The sequence below is a fragment of the Orcinus orca genome, chromosome 15 (assembly GCF_937001465.1).
Source record: "Orcinus orca chromosome 15, mOrcOrc1.1, whole genome shotgun sequence".
Classification (NCBI taxonomy): Eukaryota; Metazoa; Chordata; class Mammalia; order Artiodactyla; family Delphinidae; genus Orcinus; species Orcinus orca.
In genome coordinates, this window is record NC_064573.1 from 62,511,890 (window position 1) to 62,538,932 (window position 27,043).

The window sequence follows — 27,043 nt, forward strand, 5'->3', positions numbered from 1 at the left end:
ATTTCATGGTTGTAATACAGTTTACTGTGGTTAGGTAAAGTTACAGTCGGGAGGAATTGTGCAAAGGATATTGGATTCTTTGTTCTATTTTTTTCAAGTTTGTGGCAAGTTGAAATCATTTCCTACAAAAAAGTGGGGCAGGGGTGCTGCAGGTGACTAAGCTGGAGGCCTACCCAGGCCCTTCCCTCCCTGCCTGCCCCTCTGCTTGTCAGGCTGCGCCAGGGGACAGCACCGGGAACCCCAGTGGACACCGAGCCCTGTAAGGGTCTGGCTCCTGGACTCAGCCAGCTGCTGACTTTGTCCAGTGCAGTCAGAGCCCATGGAAACCCTCAGCACACCACCCTCCAACTAGCCACCTCGCCACGCTTTGTTGCTTGGTGAGGTGGGGACCCTGCCTACCCCAGTCAGACCTGAAACAGCCCTGCACACTACAGCCAACTTCCACTCGGCCTGGCACCAACTGGGTGATGGACAAGGACCTTACCACGGGACCTCCCCACCATCCCCACCTGGCTCCAGCCTTGGAGTCACAAAGATCAACACCTGGAAGTTGGAACTCCAGCCCAAGCTGGGGGAGGAAACCTTTCCCTCTGGAGAGCGTGGATGATGCCATCTGCTGGCAGATGAGACCAAAAGATGGGATGATGGGGGGATGGGGGGGCGGTCTCTGTGGGCAGAAGGCCAGGAGCCCAGGCCCGCATGGGATTAGACCCAAGGTCTCCTGTGTCCCTAGGCTGGCCATGTGTGCTCGTAGACATGCCTCTGCCTCGCTCAGCTCCACGCCTCCAGCCTCTGTGCCTGCACACCTCCGCTTGGCTATCCTGGAGCCGGAGAACAGAAGCAGCTCATCTGGGAAGGGGCAGAGTCTCTGCCCAGGAGAAGAGACCCATGTTGGGGACTCAGGGATCAGATGCATCTGGTGACAAGTACAGAGGCCTTTCTGGGCATGTCAAAAGCAATTCTAGGAGACAGCTTCCCAGGGTCCCAAACCTACCTACAGCACCGACCTCACTTCCAGACACTGGCCTGAGCCAATGGGGCCTGGGAAGGGCCAGCACTGTCATCCTCAGCTCTAACATCTACCTGGCCTGGGCATCAGGATACAGGGGTAGACAAGAGAGGAAAGGTCCCGACTTCCTGGAGCTCTTGTTCCGACAGGAAGACACAGAAGAAACAGTCAATCAAAATGCACAGCACATCAGACAGCGCTTTCTGTTACAGAGCAATGCAGAGCAGGGACCAAGGGAGGGAAGACTGCCTTAGACAGGTCGACTGCCCGGGACTTCAGCAAAGACCTGTGGGACACGAGGGGGAGTGCGGTTTGGGTGTCTGGGGAAGGAGCCCTTCAGGCAGAGGGGACAGCGAGAGCAAAGGCCCTGGAGCAGGAGCAGTGGCAAGAGCCAGGGCAAGTGAGGCGAAGGCAGGGGTGCCAGGCAGCAGGGTGAGCCAGGTGTGGCAGGACCCTGAGGACCACCTCGCCCTCATCCTCTTCCCTCCTGGCCTCGTGGCTCTGCCTCCCCACCCACCTGGGGACTGAGGGGCTGTTACTGTGTCTCCCCAAGCCTCAGTTTCCTTGTGTGTAAAGCAAGGTCACAATATTTTAATCTTGCTTGGGCTGCCATAACAAAGTACGACAAGTGAGGGGCTTAAACAACAGAAATTTATTCTCACAGTTCTGGAGGCTGGACGTCTGAGAGCAGGGTGTCACAGGGCCCTGCTCCCTCTGAGGGCTCCAGGGGAGGACGTGTCCCGGCCTCTCTCCCAGCTTCTGGGGTTCCTTGGCGTGAGGCAGCCCAGCTCCAGTCTTCACAGACGTCTGCCTGGGTGCCTGTCTGTCCCTGTGTCCACGTTTCCCCCTTTTTATAAGGACACCACTCATATTGGATTAGGGCCACCCTAACGATCCCATTTGATTGATTACCTGTGGAAAGACCCTAACAAGATCACATTCTGAGGTATTGGTTGCTGGGGTCCAACATATCTTTTGGAGGGCACACAACTCAGCCCATAACAATAGAAACAAGTCTTGGGCTGCCCCTTCCTCAGGGGCTCCAAGCTGCCAGGGAGCCCAGGGCAGGCAGGGGCAGAGGGGACCATGACAAGTGTGGGGAAGCTTTTCCTGTGCAGGCCCGTCCCTGGGGCAGCGGCAAACATCTGAAAGGCTCTTCAGATGGCTTTGTACCCAGTTCAGCGGCGCCCCACGAGGGCAGACCTGCCTGGCCAGGACAGGCGCTGGTGTGGGGACCTGGTCCATTCCATGGTGCGGGGTGGCCTGCTAAAGCAGACAGAGGGTGTTGGCAGTGCCGGGGCTGGGAGCCTGGCTAGCCATGGCTCAGCTGGACACGTGGGTGGGGGGCACAAGCTGCATCATACTGGGAGCCCCTTCATGCCTGGCTGTGGGGTGGTGAGCAGGAAGGGAGAAGGGATGGAGAGGCAGGTTGGGCCCAATCAAGGTCTACAGCCCACCCGATCTGTCACTGCACTGAGAAGACCAAGTTGGGTCGACCGCCGAGGCGGAGGGAAGCCTGAGTGTCAGCATTGGACACAGGACCCCCGAATGCCCGGCCCCAGCTGGGGACAGGAGCTCCAGGTGCTTGCCCAAAACAAGGGCCCTGGGGTAGGACAGACTCCACCTGCTCTGTTACCTGAAGCCCAGCCCTTCCTGCCATCCCCTGGCCTCCACGGTCCAGCCCGTGTGCACGGCTCCCCGGGGCTCCCACCTGCACCCGGATGAACTCCTGGCTTCCGTCACAGTGCTCAGGAGGCCATGAGCAAAAGGGAAATGTGGAAGAGCCCTGCACCGGGGTCTGGGCCCCAGGAGCTCCTGGGGGCTCCCGGACAGCAGCTCTGGTCATCCTGTCACAGAGTCAAGGGCCTGGAATGCACTGGCTCACCACGGCCTCAGAGTTTTATTATCAGCGTCTCACATTTAAGTACAGAGTCTTATTATGAAGTTTAACTCCCTAGGAGAAGGGAAATGGCAGGGGCAACTGTGTCCCCTCCCTGAGATGGGCCTGCCCGGAACCCATGATCCCCCTGCACAGGTGGAGGCCTGAGAGCCTGCTGAGGCGGCCCATTGCATATGGATGCTCCCTCACAGGATAGCTCCGTGCACAGGACCCCTCGGCACCCACAGAACCACCGGACCCACCCAGCGGCCTGTGCCTCTGCTATGGAGGAGGTTTTCCTCATTCAAATGTGGCCTGTGTCCTCTCCAAGAGCAGGGCTGGTGGTCAGGAACTGGCTACGCCCAGGAGAGGAGGGGCCGCTTTGAAACAGACATCCACTCTTGTTGTTGGGATCACAGCAAGACTCACTGGCCAGAAGCACGTGTGGGTGTTGAGAGGCACAGCTCTGCGTGTCTGGCTCGCATGGGGGGTGCATGCCTGGAGCGTGTGTGTGTCTGAGCACGTGTGTACACGTCTACTGCCTGTAACGTGTGCGCGCATGCATGATGGGTGTCACGTGTGCCTTGTGTGAGCTTCTGTGCATGGGCCGGGGGAGGCACAGCACACCTGGGCCTGCCGTACACCTGGCCATGGGCCTCTGTCATAAGGCTGGACCCCGAGCTTGACATGGGGATGCAAACAGTTCACAGACATCAGAGGGCTCTGGCCCTGGGGGACGCTGGCCGAGTCACAGGCAGTACCTGTGACAGGGCCTCCCGGGAGCCCCGGCCACACCCGGGTGGGGGTTAGCTCTGCAGCCTGAACTCGTGGGTGCTGGTCTCCCAGCAAGAGGGGTCCGTGCCCAGCATGCTTCGCTCTGTGAAGGTCACGTGCCCATCTGCATCCACAAGGATGACCGTGTTGGTTCTGAAAGAGAGCATGGGGCCTGCGTTCAGCCCGCTGCCCCTGGACCCCTGCACGCCAGTCAGAGCCCCAAATGGATCAGACCAGAGGTGCGAGGGGCCTTGCTGGGCACTGGCCTGGCTCGAGATGGGTCACAAAGAGCAGCAGCCTCTGTCTCGGCGAGCAGAGGGTCCCCTGTGAGGCATCAGGGCCTTGAGCCGCAGGTCCTGCAGGCCCCTGCCCACAAGTCCTATCACCTCCCCTCTGAAACACCCCCAGGCCGCCCTGCCCACCCTCTGCAGCATGAGCCCTGATCGCCCACCACTCTCAGCAGGGTAGGCCCTGGGCTGACCAGGCACCTCCCTGCTCGGAACCCCCAGGGCTCCCAGCACCACCACCGGGGACTGCCTAGACACCTGCAATGGCTTCTAGACAGGGTGGAGGTGGGGAGGAGCTGGGGAAGATGGGCTCCTCCAGGGACAGGAGGGCGCACCAGCGGCCCATCCGTCGTACCTGGTGCCGTAGTCCGGGCAGCGCACACACACAGCTGCGTACTTGCTAAGTATGGGCTGCACGTACTCCCTGCCCTGGTCCTCAATGGCTGGGTCTGGCAGCTGCCTGAAGGACAGAGGAGGGGTCACCACTGGCCGCCCCAAACCTATCCCCGCCAACGCTCAGCCACAGCCCTGCAGCGCCTGAGGAGCCCACCAGCCTCAGAGAGGGGCTGGGGGAACCACAAGGGTTGTTCCGGGCACTTTCCAGGTCAAGGCCTCGAACCTCCATCTAGCCTTTAACTCAGGGCTCCATTGTGGGGGCCAGTCCCTGTGCTGGGGCCACCAGGAGCTTCCCAAGGCCCAGGGACACGAGCTCATGGGCTCTGTCCGGTCAGAGCCGTGCAGGCCCTGTGGAAGGACAGTAGCCACCTCTCAGAGCTGGGGGGGGGGGGGGCGTGTGTGTGTGTGTGTGTGTGTGTGTGGCACAGCACTCACGCCTCTTCGTTGTTGAGCACGTCCAGAAGCTGGGCGGCCAGGGCGTCCTTGGGGAGCGCCTGGGCCCGCTCCACGGCCTCCAGGAAGAGCCGCTTTCCGAAGCACAGCTTCCTCCAGGGCGTCTCCAGCAGCGCGTTGCTTAGCCCGTAGGTCCCTGCAGGAGGGGTTGGCTCGGCCAGCGTGGGAGGTGGGGGGGACTCTGGCTGGAACTCCACCCACCCGCCCCTTCTCTACATGCATCCAGGAACTCGCCAGGCCTTGGGGGTGGGTGATCAGAATCAACAGCAGAGGAAGGTCCGTCCATAAGTGGGGGAGCCCGACGTGGGGGTCCACCTGAGAAGGTCAAGGCTGGGAGCACCACAGCCTGAGGCCAGGAGGCGGCCCACCGGGGTCAGCCGGGGTCAGGGAGCCCGCTGACCTTGGCCGGCCCGAGGCGTAGGCCAGGTCCCTGGCTGGGGGCGCTGTAGGGGCTTAGAGCAAGTTTCTCAGGACAAGTTCTCAAGAAGAGTCCCAGTCTCAAGGTGGAAAGGCCCCCAGAGCCTCTTCTCAAAAGAGGCAGCAGGGGCAGCCAACCCAGAGCCATGCGGCCTGAAAAGATGCACCAAGGACAGAGAGCCACTACCCTCTGCTGCTACCGGACTCTGGGCCAACTCTGACACGACTACTGCCACTTGGCACTGTGGGGCCCATAGTCACACCGCCAGCCACGGCATCACCACACTGTATCCATCAGGCACCTGGCAGCCACATGCAAAGAACAGAGCAGGACCCCCACTGCGCACCACACACAAGAGTCCATTGAAAACGTCTCAAAGACCTGAACATGAGAGCTAAAACCAAATAGGGGAAAAGCTACACAACCTCAGATTAGGAAATGACTTCCTAGATGTGACACCAAAAGCATGAGCAACAACAAAAAACCCCCATAAAACTGGACTTCATCAAAATTTAAAATGATGTACTTCAAAAGAGACCAACGAGAAAGGGGAAAAACCCACAGGATGGGAGAAAATATTTGCAAATCATGTAACTGATGAGAGACTTGTATTTAGAATATATAAAACAATTCTTACAATTCAATAACAAAAAGACAACCCAATTTAAAAACAAGCATAGGACTTGAATAGACATTTCTCCAAACAAGATACACAAATGACCAACAAGCACATGAAAAGCTGCTCAACGTCATTAACCATCAGGGAAATGCAAATCAAGGCCACAGTGAGACCGCACCATACCCCAGAACAGCTGCGATCAAAAAGTCAGACAGTGACAAGTCTTGGCGAGGATGGGGAGAGACTGGAACCTCATAAGTTGCTTCTGGGAAAATAAAATGGTACAGCTGCTTTGGAAAACAGTCTGGCAATTCCTCAAAAGGTTAAATGGTTACCTTATGATCCAGCAACTCCACTCCTAGGTCCACACACAAGAGAAATGAAAACGTTTCCCCACAAAAACATAACAAACGTTCACAGCAGCATTTTCCACAATAGCCAAAAGGTGGATACAACCAAGTGTCCTTCAGTGGATGATGGATAAACAAAAGGCAGAAAATCCACACGATGGAATATTATTCAGCCATAAAAAGGAATGGAGCCCTCACTCACGCTACAGCATGGATGAACCTTGAAAACATTACACAAAGGGAAAGAAACCAGACACAAAAGGCCACATATTGTCTGCATCTGTTTATGTAAAATGTGCAGGATAGGCAAATCCACAGAGACAGAAAGGAGACTAGTGGTTTCTAGGGGCCGGGGACAGTGCCAGTGGGTGTGGTTTCTTGGTGAGGTGATGAAAATGTTCTGGAGTTAGATTTTGGTGATGGTTGCACCACTTTGTAGATAGAGTAAAACACCTGAAGGCACACTCTAATGAGTGAACTGTATGACACGCGGTTATGTCTCAATGGAGCTGTTATTTATTTTTTTAAGGGACATGGATCAGGCGCGGCTGGCTCAGGGATGAAATAGGATGGAGTTCAAAAGAATTCCTTCTAAGCAGCAATTTAGCAGAAAAGAAGCATCTCTAGTCACAGTTGAGGGCATCATGGGGTGGTTTCCAGATGCTTCCACAAAGGCCACAGAATTGCGGGGGAAGGTCTCTGCGTCCTTTTGTGCCTTTTAGCTTCCAATTCTCTCCAGACAGCCAGGGACTCGGTACAGGGGGAAGGCAACCTAACCTGTGTGCAGCCTCATGTGGACCGGGTGAGGCCATGGCCACTACTGGGCACAAGGTACACGAACGGCCGAAAAACAGCACCAGGAGGGAAATCAGCAGGGACCCGGTCCCTGAAAGTACTGGGGTCCCCACAGGAGCAGCCCCACCCTGTGCCACCCGCCAGAGCAGCCTCACCTGGTGCCAGGGCAACAGGCTCACGCTCCCCCCGGTTTCCATAGTAGCAAATGACATCTCCCTTCTCTGTGCTGCGGACCAGAGGGGAGACAGGGTCAGACAGGAGCCACAGGGCGTCCCCAACCCTCGCTGCCTGGCAAGCCCCACAGGCCGGGCCCCAGCATTCGGGTGGCACCATCCGTGCAGGCACCGCTGTTGCTGAGCTATCTGCCCCCCACCCTGCCCAGCATCTCTGTGTGTGCCAACATGGGCCTGGCCACACCCCAACTGCCACTTCCCCACGTGGCCCCAGCCTCCTGCAGAGTCCCAGCAACCTGACTCCTGAATCTCACAGCCAGCGCAGGCGCCCTAGACTCGAGGGCCTGCACCTCCCTGGGGGACCTGCTCCTCCCGCCTCTAGGACAGGCCCCTCTGCCCCTGCTCCTGCCCTGCTCCCAGCTGGTCTGCCCCACCCCGGGGGGAGAAAGCTCCCGGCCACCATATCCTCTGGCGACAGGGCCCATGGGTGGCATGGACAGCATCATTGCCCCAGGAGCCGTCTGCCGAGCCCCTTGCAGAACCCGACGTGAGCCTTGCCACCCACTCTGCCCAGCACTCGGCAGTGCCCGACCACCATGGGGCCCGGGGTCTCTGTACCCAGCTGTGCCTGCACCGCCTTCTCCACCGGGGCACCTCTGCCACCAGACCACAGGGCAAGTGAGGTATGGCTCAAAAACGGGCTCCTCAGCCACAGAAGCGGGGAGGAGACGAGACGGAGGGGCCGATCTGGCCCGCGTGCACCCCCGGCCCTACTCCAGCTCCCACAGCAGGAGCTGGCGGCCCTCACACTGCCCCAGCTTGGATCCCTGAGTCCCCAGGACAGTGGATCTGGGAGGGGCTCGGCCCTTGGGACGCTCCCTGAGCCCACCAGGTGTAATGTCCCCAGAGAGGCTGCCACAGATGCCCCGGCTCCCGCTGCCTGCCAAGCCTGCAACCCGGCCCTGTGCGGCGCCTGGGGGCTGCGTCCCCAGCCGGTAGACCCACCTTAGGTCGGCCGCTATGAGGTTGAAGCCGTTGTACAGGTGGCCCTCTGCGGAGACCTTCTTCAGGTAGGACAAGCTATCCATGTCTGAGGTCAGAAACTGAGCCACGAGTTCACCTGCATCAGGGGACACACACCCATGGCCGGGGCGGTAGGACTGAGCCCCTCTCCTGGGGAGACTGACGGTCCCCCACGGGACGGCCACACCTCAGCGACCCGGCAGCCAAGGAGGTCGGCACCAAGAACTCTGATTTTGAAAATTTTTCCTGTTGTGCCCTGACGTGGAAGTCCAGCACGAGGGGAAACGTCTTCAGTGGGGACAGTATATGTCCACCAGATGGGCAGTGACAACACGGCAGTCGGGAGCCATGCCATGGCCACAAGTGGGAGCCATATGGCCAGGCCGAGGGTGGCTCCCGGCGTTGCCAGCCAGGGGGCTTCAGGGCCCCTCCTTTCGTCACTCCTCCCATCCCTCCAGGTGCCCAGGAAGCCCCGCCCCCCGCCCCGTACCTCGGCCCCGGGCGTCCCGGTCCAGCCGTGGCTGCAGGTAGTTGGTAAGTGCCGCCAGCTTGCCCCGCGTGTTGATGCCCAGCCACGTGCCGCCTTCCTTGCCTTCCTCCATGTCCAGCCCTGCGGCAACAACAGTGTCACCACCAGCCCAGCAGCCCTTGTGGTGAAACGGGGGCTGGAACACCGCAGTCTGAGGCAGCCCCTGGGGACCATGGGTATGTGGGAGAGACCCTCTCCCGGGACAACACCTGATGCCCCTGGGAACCCCCGGCCCCTGCACAACACATCCTGGTGCCTGGGTGAGCATCAGGCTGGGGGCACAGCACCAGCTCCATCGCAGAAATCGCGCCAGGCCCCAGCCCCGCATCCCGATCAGGTATAGGGACACTGGCTGTCCTCCCTAGGCAGGACCCAGCCCTCGGCAGGCCCTTCACTAGGAGCCCCGCAGGCTGCAACCCTCCATAACCGTGGTCCCCGCCGCAGGGCCAGCAAGGCCACTACAGCCCCAGGAGAGTGTCTTCCCAGGCCAGAGGGGCATTTCACTTGACAACTGGAGTGAAAATAGCTAAGTCATTAACATATTATTATTATAACAGTAATAAGTTATAATAGTAGAAGAACTAAAAGCTGCAAAGATCTGAAAGAAGCAAAACTGTCCTTATTTGTACAAGATAGAATCGTATGTGAAGAAGATCCAAAAGGATCTACAAAAAAAACCTACTGGAGTAAGTGAATACTTGGCAAGAACTGGAAAATGAAAATTCAATTAATCATTTACAACAGCACTGAAAGATTTTCAAAACACTTAGGAAAACGTTACAGGAAAGACGTGTGTGCTGAGGGATGGACGTCAGGCAGACCTAGTTAAAGGAGGAGTCTTGTTCCTTGCCCGGGAAGCTCACATGGTTAAGAGGACAGTTCTCCCAGAGTATGGAGAAAAGAGAGCCTCCTACACTGTTGGTGGGAATGTAAATTGGTGAAGCCACCGTGAAGAACAGTATGGAGGTTCCTGAAAAAACTAAAAATAGAGCTACCATATGATCCTGCAATCACACTCCTAGGCGTATACCCAGAGAAAACTAATTCGAAAAGATATATGCACCCCAATGTTCATAGCAGCACTATTCACAATGGCCACGACATAGAAACCACCTAAATGTCCACTGACAGATGAATGGATAAAGAAGACGTAGTACATATATACAATGGAATATTACTCAGCTATAAAAAAAACAATAAAATAATGTCATTTGCAGCAACATGGATGGAAATTATTGTACTAAGTAAAATAAGTCAGAAAGAGAAAGACAAATATAATATGATATCACTTGTATGTGTCATCTGAAATATGACACAAATGAACATATCTATGAAACAGACTCATTAGACATAGAGAACAGACTTGTGGATGCCAAGGGGGGGGAGGGGAGGGATGGAGTGGGAGTTTGGGATTAGCAGATACAAACTATTACATATAGGATGGATAAACAACAAGGTCCTACCGTACAGCACAGGGAACTATATTCAATATCCTATAATGAACCATAATGGAAAAGAATATACACATATGTATATATAACTGAATCACTGTGCTGAACAGCAGAAATTAAGACAAACTTGTAAATCAATTGTACTTCAATAAAAAAATAATAAAACAAAACAGAAAAAGGATGACAGTTCCCCCCAAATGACCAAGAGGGTGACATGATCCCAGTGAAGACCCTGTGGGCTGGTGTTTATAGAAATTCATAAGCTGGCCCTGAAGTTCAGGACGTCCACAGCAGTCCCAACAAGCAGCAAAGCCACAGGGCTCACCTCAGCTGGTTCCCAGACTTGCTCAGAGGCTGCAGCACCCGAGCCATGTCAGTGGGACACAAGAGTCCACAACGGCCCCACACGGATGTGATCAACTGACTTTCAGCCAGTTTGCCGTAGTCATGCACAGGCCAGAGGAGGCCCACTGGTTGGTGCTGTGGGGACAGCCGGAGAGGTGGGCGTGGCTCAGTCCCTGCTTTGCACCGCACGCAAAGTTTAATTTGAGATACATCACAGACCTAAGCATAAACCCAAATCAGGAGGCTTCCAGAAGCACACAGAGGAAAATATCTTTACGACCTCACGATAGGCAAAGACTTTGTGGGTAAAACACAAAAAGAACAAGTCACAAAACAGAAGATAAACAGCACTTCATTAAAATAAAATATTCTGCTCACCAAAGGACATCATGAAGAAAATGAGACAGTGACACAATTATCCAGCAAAGGATCCACATCCAGAGCACAGAGGCCTCTGACAAACCAACAACTAGAAAGTGAATGAAGCTTCCACATCTGGCCAAACAACACAGTCCAGACAAGGAAGATACCACGGTGGAATTTCTGGAGATAAAAACTACAGTGTGTGAGATGAAAAATATGCAGAATGGGATTAGAAGCAGGTTAGACACTAAAGAAGAAAAGGTTAGTGAACGTGAGTAAAGGATATGGCGATAGAAACCACCTAAAAAGGAGCAGGGACAACAGAGGGCTTTTAAGTGAACCAAGCATAACCGAAGGGCACTGATCACTTCAGATAAACTGACACACGTGTGATTGGGGGGGCTGAGGAGAGACAGCAGGAGACGGAGGACTTGAAGAAACAGAACCCAGAGGTTCCTGAACGCCTAACAAGTCCCCAGCAATGCTGACGCTGCTGCTACAATTCTGTGCACGCTGGGCGACGCCAGACAGAGGGAGGGGGTGGACCTTGGGGTCTCCCAGGCCTGAGCCAGGCGTGGTGGCCACGGGCCCACCCAGCACTGCGGTGCAGCAGGGCCACCCTCCCGCTTGGCAGGACGCGTATCAACGCGCCAGGGGCCGCCTCCAAACCACTGCAAAGGGTGAAGGACTTGAGTGGCTGGGGCTCCCCAGCGGGATGGGCACTGAGCAGGGAGGAAGCGTGGAGCCCAGGGGCCAGGACAGCCAAGGGGCCCAGGCAGGCTCACCCTTCGTCTGAGCCTCCATGTCTTCATCGACAAAGTGCCCCAGCAGTGCCTCCTGCCTCTCTCCCGAAGGATCAGCTCCTCACCCTTCACCTCACCCGTCCTGAGCAGCCCCCACTTCAGCCTCCCATGCGTGCCCTGCAGCAGTGACACACACGGCCTGCCCTCTCCCCACGATCCCTTTGTTCCGTCCTAGCCCAGGATGGTCCTGGCCATGCCCACAGGCTCCCCTAGGACCCCCTCCCGTGGCCCAGCAGGCCTGCCACTGGACCTCTGGGGGAGCCATGGCCAGCCTGGCTGAAGTCCCCACACACATGACCGCTGTGCCCAGAGGTCAGGCAGCGGGGGCCTCCCCGCCAGCCCCACCCCGCACTCCCGAGCAAGCAGGTATCCAAGGTCTCCTGAGCAGCTTCTGGTGAGGCCGAGACCCAGCCTCATCCTCCTGCACTCCCACCCTCCTGCACTCCCACCCTGAGGGCCCCGCTCACAGCTCTCCCCACCTCCTTTCAGACCCCCACTTTGGTCTCCCCACTCCCATCCTCCTCCCACGCAGCACCACTGCCCGACCCCAGTCCACACTGGAGGCCTTCGTGGATGCTCCAGACGAGCTTCCAGGCTCCGCAGGCAGAGGGTCCCTGGCCCGGCCGACACTGTCTGCACGTCCTCCGAGTGGCCCCTGCCTGCAGGAATAGGAGCTGCTCCCTCCAAGGGAGCCACCGGCAGGGCAGGCAGGGTGCGGTCACCTCCACTCCACCCCATGGGCTCCCCATCGGCTCCCCCAGCCCTGCCAGCCGGGCCTCTGCTCCCCAAACTCAGGCCACTCTCCCTGGGGCAAGGGGTGCATGTGTCTAACAGAATCACATGCACATACACATGCATGTACACATACACGCGTGCACGCATAACCATGATGCTCCGAGGTGACCAGTCTGAAATCATGCCTCACACGAGACCAACCGCAGCGGATGGTGGATCCAAATACAACCCCCACCTTCCAGCTGCTTCCCCCGGGGATCCGGGCACGTGAAGCTGAGTGGACAGTGCTGGGTGGACAGCGGGGACACTCACCGCTGAGGACCTCGTTGTTGTTCCCCCAGAAGTCTGCAGCCCTGGAAGGCCGGTGGTAGAACTCGTCCCTGTTGGCGGCCAGGATGAGCCTGAGGAGAGAGCACGGCTGAGGGTCTCGCGTGAATGTGGAAGAGTCACGTGTTTCCTCTCGTTACCAAGACAAAGCACCTTGGTAGGCAGCAACCTGGGCAAGTCCCAGAGAGGACGGGAACCCGCTGGGAGGAGGAGATGGGTGGCTGCCGGCTCAGCCCTGCTGGCTCCGCCACCCGGAACAGGGCGCTGGGCGGGCGTGTCTTCCTGCCTTTCGGTCCCTCCCCTGAGGGACACCCTGTAAGCCTCCCACCAGCGCTCAGGGACTCCAAGGGCTGCTCCATCCCGCGCTTTGGGGTGTCTTTGGGAGGGAGCGAGTGAGGACTTTTCTGTGTTTCACTAGTGTTTTGTATTATGAATCAAACAAGTATTTCTTTGGCAATTAGCAAAGACATCGATGTTTTCAGGGCCCTGGTTTTGAGGTAAGAAAACGAAGTTTTCGGTCAGCTCTGCCATTTAAAATAACTATGAACACAGACGGCGACTGAGTGGGCAGGGTCACCCCACAGGGTCCCGAAGACCCCGGGGTCTAAGAGTGGCCACCGAAGGACCCTCCAAGCACCGCAGGCGGGCACGGCACCTGGGGCCACAGTGGGTCTGAAACCAAGTTCGCTGAGTCAGGGGTCAGATCCTCAGAAGTCTTCAGAAGTACTGTTTGCATCGACTCATTGATTTCATGAATATTGGCTTGTGGTAAAATGTGAATTAACAAAGACACTCACAAAGTTGAAGGCAAAACCAGTGCTGGCACCCCAGGGCCCTGGAAGTCTCTCACCTGTGTGCACGTGTCACCCCCGACTTGTGCCTCCCACGTCACCTCGGCCACAGGCGCTGGCACTGCCAGGGACCACCCTGGAAGCCTCACCACCCTCAGGATGCCTGTCTAGCCTGTGACCTGGCTGTCCCTCCACACAGCTGGCTCTAGGGCTGCACCAGGTTCAGGTGCAGGGGGCGGGGGGTTCACTGTCCCTGACACAAGCTGCAGCCGCTCACAGAAGGATCCTCTGCAGCTCCAGCTGCCAGGCCCTGACCTGGACCCCATGGCCCCTTGCCATGTCTGCCCTGTCCCCCTGGGACCCAGTCCGGGACCCATCCTGGCAGAAGCTGACTAACCAGCAGTCAGGAGAAGGACAGCGCAATGCCCCCCCTCCCCGCATGGGGAGACTTGGCTGCGGGGCCTGGGCCCCCCAGAGGGTGCAGTGGCTCCTGTGCCAGGATCAAGCGTCCTCCTTCAGGTGCCCAGCGCCCCTCACCTGCCCGCTCGCCTGACCCCTGCAGTCGCAGGGGACAGGAGGCTGAGCCCGAACCAGGCCGGTGCCGTGGCTTCTGGTTCCCATTCTTGTGAAGACTCCAGAAAGGAAAACTTAGGGAAAAGAACAAAGCGAAAGAGCAGTGCCTCTGTCCTCTTACTCCAACTGCCCATTTGTAGACAAGAAGCGAGATGTTTGCTAATCGCTAGGAGCCTGAAGCGCTGGGTTGCTTTCATCAGAGTCACTGTTTAGCCGAACTGCTGGTGGGCATGATGGTACCACGTGGAGGCTCCAAGCGAGAGGAAGCCCCTCACTCCTCACTTCCGAGTCCCACTGGGCACAGTCATGGAAAGGGTCTGTCACCATTTGAGGGGTGGGTCTGGGCACAGTCGGGAGGGGTCTGCACACCGCCGGGGGGAGTTTGGCAGCAGTGATGGGTGCACAGGCCAGGGTCCAGTGAAGTGTCCAGTAGTGATGACCTCCATGGAAGCCACCCCAAAGGGCAACAGCTGACCCAGCAGTCACTCCAGGTGGAGCCAGTAAAAGCATCAACCTGTGGGTCTAAATGACATTTTGACAAAGAGGGTGGTGACGTGACAGCCATGACAGCACCATACTGACGGGAGTATGCTGGTCTTCTATGCAGCCAAACATCTACACAAATGCGGCAGCTTAAAGCAACGCCCACCCATCATCTCGGCCAGGTGCTCAGCCCCGGGGTGACACAGGTGCTGGTCGGCGGCGTCTCCGCTGTTGCAGGGGTCAGTTTCTTGAAGCCATGTGACTGGGGGCCCTGGTCTCGCCTGCCGTGCGCCGCCGAGGTCACTCGCCTCCTGGAGGCTGCCCTCAAGCTCTGGCCACGGGCCCCTCCAAGGGCAGCAGCTTACTCCCTGAGGAGGGGCTGGTCCCTCTGCAGGCCACCCCGATGAGGTCAGGCCCACCCAGGACATCCCCATTCCATGAACTCGGGGTCCCCTGATTTGGAACTTTCATCGTGTCGGCAAAATATGGAGGTTCCAAGTGCTGGGCAACCTCAGGTGTGATGGGGGGTGCGGTGCAGAGGCCGGGACCCCCCAGGGGCGACCCCAGGAGGGCGCAGCACCTGTGGGTGGGCAGGTATGCAGCCTGGAAGGCAGGTCAAACCCAAGGGCGCCTGGAGGATCATGCTGGGCAGTGTCTGGGGGGACATGGCAGTGGGATATGATGGGGGAGGGCTGCCACGTCTGGAGGGATGGGCGCCCCAATATGGAGGGCAGTGGGCTGGTGACATGGGGGTGGGGTGCAGATGAGGGGTCCATGACAGTCACGGCCCAGCCCAACATCAGGCCTGGAGCTGCTCTGCAGAGGCAGTTCACATGTACTCCCGGCCACACTGGGCTGTCTCCCCTCCCTTCCCACACCCACGAGGGCACTTGGCTGAATAGCCCACAGGACACACGCTCTAAATCGGCTGCAGCCCAAGGAGGGGAGAGAGGCTTCAAGAACCCCACAGGCACGGTGGGGCTGGCAGGGCTGGCCTCATCTTTCAGGAACTAATTCTAGGGAGGCCAGAAAACAGGTTCCCGTGAGACTGGAAAGGACAAAGCCAGGAGCGGCACCGCCCACAGGATCAGAGTGAGGATGTCCCACTCTGTCCTTCAGGGCAGAGGTGATCTGTGTAGATCAATGCTTACACACGGCAGGGATGGCCACAGACCCAGATGGAAGAGTCCTCTGCAATCAGCTGACCCTGGAGCATTACTGACACGGGTGACCTTAGCTCACAAACACAGGTGAAAACAGGTGTGATGTCGAAGGTGCCGGAGCAGGGGACTGTGTGGGTCCCAGGCCCCGGACAGGCTTTGTGGGCAGCGGTGTCCAAGTGGACGGCGGCCCTGGGTCTTGGCCTTTCCGGCTGTGGGGAGAGGACCTAGTCTCAATGATGCATGACGACGAAGCGCCACAAAGACCCACTCCACCACCCAACATGAGGACACGGACCAACGCTGCAGGGAGCCTCTGGCACAGCCATCAGAAGACACACGAGGAAATCAACTTGGCGGTTCCGTGTGATCCAGGATTTTCTGATTCTGGGTATATACCCAAAAGGACTGAAAGGAGGGCTGGGACAGGTACTTGTACACTAATGTCCACAGCAGCCGAGAAGCGGGAACAGTACAGGTGTCCACTGACAGGATGGACGCCGACGCAAAACGTAGTCCATCCACACAAAGGAACATTATTCAGCCTTAAAAAGGAAGGAAATCCTGACACATGTTACAATGTGGATGAACCTTGAGGACATTATGTTGAGTGAAAAAAAGCCAGACACAAAAAGAAAACATATGATGCTACTTCCATGAGGGGCTTAGAAGAGCCAAGGTCATAGAGACAAAAAGAAGGAGGGTGGGTGCCAGGGGCTGGGGAGGGGGATGGGAGTCAGTGTTTGTTGAGGACAGAGTGTCAGTTTGGGAAGATGAGGAAGTTCTGGTGACGGTTACATGACAGTGTGAATGCTTAATGCCGCTGAGCCCTGCGATTAAAAATGGTAAATTTGGGCTTCCCTGGTGGCGCAGTGGTTGAGAGTCTGCCAGCCGATGCAGGGGACACGGGTTCGTGCCCCAGTCCAGGAAGATCCCATGTGCCGCGGAGCAGCTGGGCCCGTGAGCCATGGCCGCTGAGGCTGCACGTCCGGAGCCTGTGCTCCGCAACGGGAGAGGCCACAGCAGTGAGAGGCCCGCGTACGGCAAAAAAAAAAAAAAAAAAGGTAAATTTATGTCATGTATACTTAACCACAAACACACACAAAGTACAAATCTTCTCCTGACATCACTGGGTGGGGGGCCGGCAGTGAACTCAGTGATGGGCACTGGGGTGGGGGTAGAAGCTGCTGCATTGCCAGCCAGGGCAGTGACAGCTTAGGTGGGAGGGAGCCCAGGTGAGGACATCCAGGCCTCCTGGCTCTGAGCCTGCCCCCCCCACTCCAGGAGCTGGGGGCCCCTCCTTGGTCTCCGATGGGCCCAGGGTCAGCTCACCAGGCTCTCCTCACGGCCCTGCTGCAGTGTCCCTCCCACAGCAGCCCCACCCCCACTCCTCCCATCCTAGTCCCACATCACACGTGAGAGCTGCCCACCCCGGAGCCAGAAGTCCCTCTCAACCTCCAGCGCCATCAGGCTAGGACAACATTTGAGATCAATGCTGAGACCGAGTCCCAGCCCTGGAGCTGTCAGAGGCAGGTCGTGGCAGGACGCAGGCTCCCCTCCCTGTCCCTTCCGTTCCTTCTCCCTCCCAGGAGAACAGGGGTGACCTCAGGGCTTGGCTGAATCCGTGAGTAAGAACCAAGGCAGCCATGGACTCGGTGGCCATCAGGCCGCGTGTCCTCACTTGTCAGGAGGAAGGAGTGCCACTCTCAGCGCAGGAGGCGACAGCGCCAGTGATCCATCCACCTGTTGCCTCAGCCCCACTCCCGCCCTTCCTGGGGGCTCTGCAGTGGCTGCAGGTCCAGTTCTGTCAGAGGGCGCTGGAGGGACGCTGCAGGGGGAGAGGCTTCTCTCCCAGGCTCTGGGTGCAGCTTCCCCAGCAACAAACGCCCGACAGCAGCCAGTGTGAGCAGAGCGGGCAGACTTCCAGCAAGTGCCCAGAGAGCTCCCGGCCGCCCGGTATGCCACGGCTGTGCCCCCAACAAGGTCTGGGTCTCAGCCCAAGGATGAAGGACAGGCTCTGCCTCGGGCACCCCGATCTCACAACAGTTTATATTTCCACGAGTTAGACATTCCCTGCTCGAATCACTGCTCCAGGGTTCTGTCCCCTGGCTGTACCCCGACTCACACGGCATGCTCTGTCGGGGGCTGTTCAGGGCCAACTCCCGGCCCCCAGCATGGCCCTGCTGCCCACTCCCCTGCAGGAAGGGGACACTGGGCACCCCTTTCTCCCCATTCCCCAGCCTGGAATGAGTTACTTCAGCCACACATCAGGTAGCACGGAATCCCAGAAGCCAGTTGAAATGTTCCAGATCTTGAGATGATGTAAACTTCTTAGGCAGTCGCACTAGTGGCTCATCTGTGATTGAGGGTCACATCCCAGCCTCATTCTCCATGTGGATAAATGTCGGTGGATTCCCACCAGGGTGCCGGGGAATGGAGGGGCGCCGTCCAGAGCCAGGGGTCATGGGGAGGAGAGGAAACCAGACCGTGTGGCCGCTCCCTGGCCTCAGCCGCCTGCCTCCTCCAGCTGGTCCCCCAGCTTCCCTGACCCACCCCCCGCACTCTGCCCTCACCACCCAGACTGCTCACTGGCCACAGGCTCCAGCCCCACAAGCCAGGACTCGCTCCCTGCCACTGTTCTGTTGCCACCTGATCCCCAGTCAGAGGTGCAGGGCTGTGCTGTACCCACGTCATTCCCCCATCCTGCCCACATGGCCACCTTCAGCGGCTCAGTCTTAGCATCTCTGCACATCGACTCAGGGTCCCTGCCCACACTGAGTGGCCACTGTGGGAGAGGGCAGGGCAGGGCCCGGGCAGTGTGTCCCAAGGCCTGGCCTCTGCCCCCGACCCCGCACATGGAGCCCAAACAGGCACTGAGTATGGCGTGTTCCCAAGGCCGAGCAGGATAGCAGACGCAGCACGAGGGGGTTACCTGTACGCATTTTTGGAAACGGGGCGAGGATCGAACTTAAAGAAGATGATGCACATGGGTCCCCAAGGGGTGGCTTGGCTCACACGGGGTAACGAGGTCTGCGGGAGAAGGAAAAATGAGTTGAGTAAATGGCAGACGACAGAATTGCCTCCCAAACCTGCAAAGCTCCCTTGCCCAAATGGAACAGGCTCACAACACCCAGACCCTCGCTGGACGAGGAGACCGCGTGTCGGCTGCCCTGACACTCGCCCATCCCTGTAAACACGCTCCTGGGCACTGGTCAGACATTCCCCTGACGCCTGTGACCTCGTTGGCCCTGGATTGTTGGCAATTGCTTCTGGTTCTGGGGTCTGAAATGGAACACTTCCCACCTTGGGATTCACAGGAGGATGTTCCCACCACACTGACCCCGGCTTCAAAGCCATGCCAGCATCGCATGGTGGGTGGGCGGGCGTGGTGGCTCTGGCCACCATGCAAAGAGAAGCCGAGGAGGGGCTGGAGCCCAAGGCCAGCACCACAGACACAACCGTGGCTCAGAGCCATGCAGTAGCTGCCCAGCGCACAAGGCCTTCGGGCATCCCACCCTCCTCTCACTCGTGCTCACTGGTCTGGCTGGCGCGGGTGGCAGGGTCAGGGTTCACCCCACTATTTTCCCTGTCAGCCCCCAGGATTCAGCCCTGTGTTCCTCCAGGCACAGATGTGGTGACAGCCTCAGAGGACCAATTTTTGTGGCTGTGCAGTTGAGGCGCTGCCGCTGTGACAAGCACCATCTCCAGCAGCCTGGGGCGCTAGGGGACATGCACCATGTGAGATGGGCTGCCAGCCGCTGCCCCCCCACCAGGGACGCTGGGCCACATGCAGTGCTGATGCCGAAGGGCCCTGTGCAGAAGGGTTCCCCAAGGTGATGGGAACAGGCTGGGTTCCCGCCAGGGCGGCCTGGTAGTGTCCACTGGTGGCCATCATCCCAGGAGTGCCTGATGATCCCAATACTAGTAGGCAGACTGTTGGGAGCAACCTCCCTGGTAAAAGCAACTTCAAACGCTTGAAAGAAGGTGAAAAATATTAAAAGCAACCAAGAGCTGACAAGGTGGTGCAGGATTTAGCCAACATCTCAGAGAACACAGGAACCCAGAGAGGAAAGAGAGCAGAGTACAGCAGCGGCTCCTGCCTCAGGGCACTGGCCCATGGGGCAAACCGGGCTCTGGTGGCCTCAGGGGTGAGGGAGACAGAAGACACGGCCCAGAGCCGCCCCAGGACAGGGACCTAGGGTGGGGGGGTTGTATCCACAGCCACACCAGGACCGCAGGGGAGGCGCACAGAAGTGGGGGTGGTCCATGAGAAGCTCCATGTGCAGAGCTAGGCCACACCGGGGGTCCAGGGACTTGGTCTGATGGGTGCTTGCACTGGCAGTGCCCCTGGGCACCAGGCAAACCAAAGTTTTCCTCTTCATCACAGACTTCCGAGAAGTCTCACAAATAATTTCGAGAACAAAAAGCAGTACAATAGAAAGAACCACATAAAACAAAGCACCACAGCAAGAACCAGCAGCAGTCCCCACACGTCCCAAAAACCAGCCACTGAGTGCAGGAGAAAGGAGCTCAGGAATATCTGCAGGGAAAGGACATGATAAAGAGTAAACGGGGGGTCCACCCAGCACCAGAAAGACCCTTTAGAAACAGAAGCCCCAGGAAGTACGACTTAAAACTTGGCAGGCAATGTTGGAGCAGATTAGGCACAGAGAATGAGAACCACCCAGAACGCAGTGCAGGGTGATGGGAAGCACCCTGGGCGTCACAGGGCCGGGTCATCCCACCCGTCCCGTGTAGCTGGCGGGGCTCCCAGCACCTGCCACGTGACCGGAGTCCAGCACAGAAGACACAGGTCCCCCACCCTGAGGGGGCTGGTCTCTCCCAGACACAAGGATGCTCCAGGCAAGGTGTCATCTGTGGCAACCAGGCTGGCCGAGGTCAATGGGAGAAGCCCTGCTGAGATCCCACCTACCCCGGCCCCTCCAGGACAGGGGGCTGCCTCACCAGGAACACACTACTCTGGGCCGTCAAAGGAGGCCAGCATGCCTGCCATCCCCCCCACGCCCAGCCCAGGCTGCATGACTGGCACTGGGTGAGGTCGCCGGCCACCGCTGCTCACAGGCCAGATGCAGAGCCCCCCAACTCGGCTGCAGCACCCTGCCACCCTAGCTGGCCCAGGTGGGTGGCAGACAAGCCCTCCAGAAGGTGGTGGCAAGAAGGGCTCCGTGGTCAGAGGAAGGCTGCCGAGAGGTCTCCGGGCAGCTTGCTGCCAGAAGTGTGGGCGCGGAACCCAGGGCTGCGGCCTCAGTGAAGAGTGAAGACGCGGTCATTGGGAGGGAAGGACCAGAGGAAAGCCAGCCCCTGGGGAGGAGACCATCAGGAACTGCCTTTCTCTCCAATCCCTCACCCCCCACTCGAGCCAGGCCCGCTGCCAACTGGCCCCTCCCCTTCCCGCTTCACTCCCACCACCCCCACCACCCTCCTTCGCAGGTCCTGTGGGTGCAGGGCCCTTCTCCCATCCTGCCCCCACCCAGGCCGAACTCCAACACCCTCTTCGGGGCCTGGCGAATCCTCCCTGACACCCCTGTGACTTTCGGGGCTCCCAGAGCAAGCCCCGGACACACCACTGCTGTCCCACCACTGCACTGCAGCGGGGCACTAACTGGGGTATCCTGCCTGGGGCGCTCCGCTGCTGGGAAACGCTCCCCTCCGCTCCCAAGGCTTCCAAGGCCATGGAGTGGGAAGGTGAGGTGGGGGGAGCAGTTCAACAGGTCCCACTGCTCCAGGTAAACTCAGCGCTCCTCCTCACCAGGTGACACCTAAGCCTGTCAGGAGGAAGTCACCCTGAAGAGCACCTGGGCTGGCAGGTGCCAAGGAAGGGGGGTCGACCGGGGCAGAAGCACGCCGGCTTTCTAATGCCATCCCCGCCCCGCCTGTCTCCACCTGGAGCCCGGGGTGTCCACACGCCGTCAGAGCTCTTTGGCTGCTGGGGCCGCCATGAGGGCCGGGTGGCCAGAGGCAGAGGCAGAGGCAGAGGTGGGCAGGAAGGTCCTGGGGCCTGATGAGGAGTTTCACCCACGGGCCTCAGCGACCACAGGGAGGACGCCGCCTGGAGGTGGGCAAAGCCTGCGGCTTCAAGTGATACAGGAAGCAGTGCCGGCCCAACGGGTGTGGAGGCCGCTAAGGTGACGCACACACCCTGCCAGGTGTGCGGATGGCAGTCGGATGCCACACGCCTGCCCTCTGCAGGTGAGGGGGCTCCCTCCCTCCCCCTCGCTTGGCCCCATGGCAAGCAGGATGGCAGTGGGGGACCCAGGCCAGGCGGGCAGGGCCCCCACCCGATGGGGCAGGTGACACACTGACCTGGAGGAGGCCAGGCCCCAGTGCCACGGGGCAGGGGAGGGACAGATGGGGACCCACTTCCCAGGTCGGGCACATCCTGGGCAGGCTCCTCTCTCACCAAGAGTTCAGGTGGTGCCAGAGGCCACACGGGGGCTCTGGGGGATGGGGGTGCCTGCTGGCTGCACTCGGGGTGATAGTGTGGGCACACGTGGGGTCTCCTGACCCCTGTACATGCTCTCAGGATGCCCCGGGCATTGGACCTGCCCATCTGCACCCCCTGGCACACAAACGAGCTGCTCCAGCCATGTCATGGAAATGCTCGGAAGCCAGCGTGCCCCTGAGCATCCCTGCTGACCCTCCCCAGGTGCGAGCAGCCCCCAGGAAAGCTCACAGTGGGGCAACCGGCTCTGTCCTGGCCACAGTCCTGGAATCACTGTGCCCATGTGTATCTCACTGGGGGGCTGCCTTACAACTGCCTTGCATACAGGGGTGCAGCCAGGCCTCAGACGGGCCCCCACGGAAGGAAGACCCCAGACGGTGGCCTGGGCTGAGGGGAAGCCTCATGGGCAGCAGTCTTGAGGGGGCCTCCCGGGACCGGAGCATGCAGGCTGTGAGATGGCCGAACATCCTGACAAATGCCCGGGGTGCCCACGTGGCGTGGCAGTGGGTCCCTGGGCCTGGTGGCAGAGAGAAGCCATCTTTGTCACCACTAGGGTTGGGGGGCATGTCATTTTGTGCTCACTGCAAGGCCCCGAAGGAAGGCCCCTGCCCATGGCTCCACGTACTCCACAGATGTATGCTCCATCACATGCAAGGACCCCGCCACCCTGTCTTCTTGCCACCTGGCCGTGCAGTTCGCCCACGCCCGGGGTAGCGGCGTCCCCCACCTGCCTGCTGCTGCCCAGGGCACGTGTGCCTTCTATCCACTCTTGCCATCCAGCTTCCACTCATGCAGAGCAACACAGCAGGGCCCGGCACGAACGTTCTACAAACAGGCTGAGGACCTTCCCGACAGGTGCCTTCCTGTCTCCCAGGCAGACACCCAGGAGGCGGAATCACTGGGCGGGGGTGACGCTCTTAGATGAGCATGCCTGGCCGACTCCCTCCAATGTCTGGCGCAGGGGCGTCCAGCACGAGGGTACCCGCCACTGCTCCCCCCACCCTCACCACAGTGGCAGGAGATGCTCAGGTGGTCTGCTGGCATCCCCCAGCAGCCACTGGCACACCGTGCCAGGATCCAGGGCCTCTGTCCCACAGTGCGGTGGCATTGGGGTGGGGTGGCCCATCCCTCTGCCTGTGCTGCCTCCATTGGAACCCATCTGTCCTTCCACAGCAAGTCCCCCCACTTGTACTGCATGGCTCTTGCCCTCCTCATCCCAAAGCAAGAGCCCCTTTCTCTTGATTTCCGTGCATGGTTGCGTTTGGGCTTTGTTCTAGGATGTGTCCAGGGTCTGCCTATGTGGGAGGTGTGAGCCACGGACCCCCATGCTTCCCAGCAGACGGGCATGCTGTCTGCCACCACCTGGGCCACGCCCTGGACACCCCACCACTCGGCCCCTCAGCCCCTGAGCTTCAGCACATGCTGTGGTATCTGGAAGGTGAGTCTCCCTCTTGGCTTTTCACAGAAGCTTCTAAAACTCCGACTGATCAGGGCACCCGTGGGGCACCCGTGTCCATGAAGTGACACAGACGAGGAAGTCCACAGCCTGGAGCTGGAAGCCAGGCTGTCTGCCCACAGCGGTGCCCACCTGCCTGAGCAGCATGGGGCAGAGCGGGACCCCACCCACCAGAGCACACCACTCGGTGCTTACGAGGCAAGGAAGAAGCAAGACTCATGCGTGGGTACAGAAGCAGGGCAGGCCACCTGGCCAGGGGACAATGGGGGCCTGCAGGGAGCGTCTGGGTGCTAGTGACGGTGTCCACACCCTGATCTGGATGGCGGCTGCATGCTGGGCTCACTCTGCACCATCCCTGGAGCTGGACGCTGCACACTTCCGGTAGGGAAAACAGGATCATCCACCTGGAAAGCTGCCCATGAGGAGAACATGGACAGACCCTGCCCTCCTTCCCCGCTGGCTTTGAGTTGCTACTCTGGGTGGGGGGCACTGAGGGGCGAGGCAGGAAGAGCAATTCTCGGGAGACCGGGCAAGGCGGATCCAGTCCCAGCTCAGAGCTCCTCAGAACAGGATGGAGCGGCCAGGCTGCCCTGAGTTCTGCACAAGGACCCACACACTCAGGTGACCGCCGGGTGGGGTGGGGGCCTGTGCCCTCGGGGAGCACTTCCCTCTGTCAGACAGGGGAGCACGCTGGCCAGAGGCAGCGAGGAACGCAGGGACGCGTGCGAGCAAGCAGGAACAAGGGGGCCTGGGCCAGCGGGACAGTGAGGCCCCGCGCCCCAGCAATCAGTCTCCTCTGGCTGTTCCTTAGGGCTCTGGGCAGGGGGTGACGGAGCCCTAGAGTTGGCGGCCCCACTCCTTATGCCCAGCACCGCACACATGTGGAGGAACGCGGTCAAGGCTAGCCAGCCTGTCCATCTGCCCTTGAGCAGAGGAGCTGGGCACCCCACCCACCCTGCACAGGGCAGAGCAGGACAGCAGGAGCTGCTCTTTACAAGTGACGTGTGACGTCCCCCCAGGCTGCCAGCAGAGGAGGTAAACACATGGGAAGACATTGTCGCTGTTCGGAGCCTTCGCTGAGAAAGCCCTGCCATCCTAATCATTCCAAGCAGCCCGCCGCCACCCCCCAAACACCACGCCCTCCTCCCCGCCCACGACCTAGAACTCCACAATCTACGCTCTGTCATCTGGCTGATAAGTAGCATTTCACCATGACACATTTTCTATGGCGACACTCTTTCCTGAGATCTTCAAGATGTCTTAGGAGCACTAATTCAGCCTCATACCAAGTATCATTGTCCCTTCAAGGTTCAAAAGGGCAACACAGATGAGGGATACAGTGAGCCACGGCGAGCTCTGGATGCTCCGCACCCCGGCCCCTCCTGGCAGGAACAGCTTCCCCACAAGGCGGGGGCCAGCCCGGCCTTATGGCGGCCCCTATAGCTCACATGGTTAATAGGGGAGGAAGGGGGCATTCCCACCAGCCCCTTGAAAGAGGGTGGAAGCAAATACTTATAGTAGGCATGGTCCTGAAGACCCAGCAGAGCCGCCCTGAGTACCAGGAGGTGGGGGCTGGCCTCTTTACTTTTAAGCGTGTATCCATTATTTCTGCAACCTAAAAAAAAAAGTTGAGAGGGAAAAAAAAAAAAAGGCTTCATCAATACCCTGAAAAGGGAACTCAGTGGTCCAGGGGTGACCTCATTCTCTCAGAGCCCATCACCAAACCCCGAGGTCCAGACCAACAAACTGTCCTCAACACCGGCTGACATGTTGCCAAAGGATGGACCCAGTCCTCACACATCTGGGTTGTCAGTGACGAGTGTGGCCCTATTTGTAGCAGCCCGCCTACCTCCCTGCCCTGGGCTACTGACATCCTCAGAAGCAGCAGCATCCACGGACAGGCAAGTGGGACTGGGAGGCGCCTTCTAGAGCAGCAGCCAGCACAGGAATAAGTCCCCACAACACCACATGTGACTACACCCAGGGTAAACATGATCAAAGTGACAGCCCAGAAATGAAAACACAAAGAAAGCGTGAGGCAGTAATACGGCTCAGGGGCTGGGCAGCAGGGCAGAGCTGACAGCTAGTGGCCTGGTCTGAGGGGCCTACATTCTGCAGACACACCAGTAACACACAGCCACAGGACTGCAGGACACATGCTTTTGAAGTGAATGGTCAGGGGTCCAAGGGGGTGGGAGCACCAGGGCAACATGCTCCACCCACTGGGAGCCCTGGGAACCTGGAAAGGGGGGAACAGAAGCTCTGCTGTGTCCACCTGCCAACACAGCCACCCTCCTGCAGCCCCACCCCACACGAAAGGTCACCCGACACAGGAAGGTTCTTGGGAGAGGGGCTCAGGAGGAGAGGCCAACCCTGGCTCTTACTGACCTTGGGAACACCATTGGCCCTCAGCCTGAGTTTTCTTTGCTGTGAACGGTATCTGGCCAACAAATACTTGCCGTTAAAGGGTGCCCAGAAGACTAAGGAACAAGCAGCAAAAAGCGATTCCCAAGAACTACCAGCTGCAGGAGCCCCATACAGCACCATTACTGCACAGCTGCCGCATGGAAACAGCAACAGCAAAACATCAGTGGGCAGGTCCGCAGCAGGATGGCAGCGGCAGGCCTGGCTGACCATGTGACATCCCCAGTGGAGGACAGACGGCGGCTTGAGCCTCAGGGACCGGTCCAAGGCCAGAAGGCCCACGTCAAATCTGTGGCCCAGAGGCGAGCATGGTAGCTGCTGGGCGGGAAGGCATCTTAAAGCCCAGAGGCTACAAGGCCTTGCCCAGCGTGCAGCCCTGACCAGTCCCCTCCCCTGACGCCCTGGGGGGAAGGTCTGAGTACTGAGCCACCCCAGGAAGACCGTGTCCAGACGCACAGATGACCTGGCACTTGCTGCCTCCCCGGAGAGACATCAGCTGTCACCCGCAGCAGGGCGCAGGGAGGGAGCAGCGTGACTCAGGGCTCTGGGGCCGTCAGCCGCGTAGCCCACCCACCCTCGCCCCGCGGTGACCGCGCAGCTCCCGGCCGGCCAGTATGCCCCACCGAGGGACACCGGCCCTGCCTGCGGGGCCCACGCCCCACCCAGGCGGGGACACTGGAGACGCCTTCCAGGAATGGGAGGAACGCTCCTTCGGCCGGGGTTGGCTTGGTCTCCCCGGACCGGCCGCTGGATTTGCATTCACCGCCTCGAGAAGGGGAAACTGAGGCAGGGCGGGCTGTACGGCCGCTTCCGACTCCGCGCCCCACTTCCCGAGACCCGCTTCCCGACTCCGAGCCCCGAGCACCGCGGGGAACGCAGCCGGCCACCCGCCGCCCGTAGTCCACCGCGTACTCACCGCCTCCGCCGCCGCCGCCGCCGCCGACTTCCGGGTGCTGCGCCCGCG

The 27,043-nt window shown here is 59.2% G+C and overlaps 1 protein-coding gene across 4 annotated transcripts; it reads right to left on the reverse strand.

Moving 5' to 3' along the window:
• Positions 1–1,638: 1,638 nt before the first annotated feature.
• On the reverse strand, positions 1,639–27,043 carry TANGO2 (transport and golgi organization 2 homolog). 4 transcript variants are annotated; one of them, XM_004275992.4, is made up of 9 exons: positions 26,996–27,043; positions 18,669–18,766; positions 12,715–12,803; positions 8,667–8,786; positions 8,159–8,273; positions 7,136–7,206; positions 4,781–4,934; positions 4,305–4,409; positions 1,639–3,815 (listed from the first exon to the last, which is right to left on the reverse strand). In XM_004275992.4, the coding sequence occupies exons 2-9, from the start codon at positions 18,722–18,724 to the stop codon at positions 3,695–3,697; spliced, it is 831 nt and encodes a 276-aa protein (XP_004276040.1). In that variant the 5' UTR covers positions 18,725–18,766; positions 26,996–27,043; the 3' UTR covers positions 1,639–3,694. The 4 variants fall into 4 exon arrangements, with proteins under 4 accessions (XP_004276040.1, XP_049554197.1, XP_049554196.1 ...); XM_049698240.1 differs by lacking the exons at positions 18,669–18,766; positions 26,996–27,043 and adding exons at positions 14,058–15,948; positions 16,035–18,661; XM_049698239.1 differs by lacking the exons at positions 18,669–18,766; positions 26,996–27,043 and adding an exon at positions 14,058–18,661.

What these genes read in the sequence shown, in the direction of transcription:
- TANGO2 (XM_049698240.1), bottom strand. Translation starts at nt 14,290, where the DNA reads ATGAAAGCAACCCAGCGCTTCAGGCTCCTAGCGATTAGCAAACATCTC. An exon ending in CTCATAGCGGCCGACCTAAG is followed by an intron (nt 7,207 to 8,158) that starts GTGGGTCTACCG and finishes TCTGGTCCGCAG; the next exon opens with CACAGAGAAGGGAGATGTCA. An exon ending in GCCTGTTGCCCTGGCACCAG is followed by an intron (nt 4,935 to 7,135) that starts GTGAGGCTGCTC and finishes CCCCTCCTGCAG; the next exon opens with GGACCTACGGGCTAAGCAAC.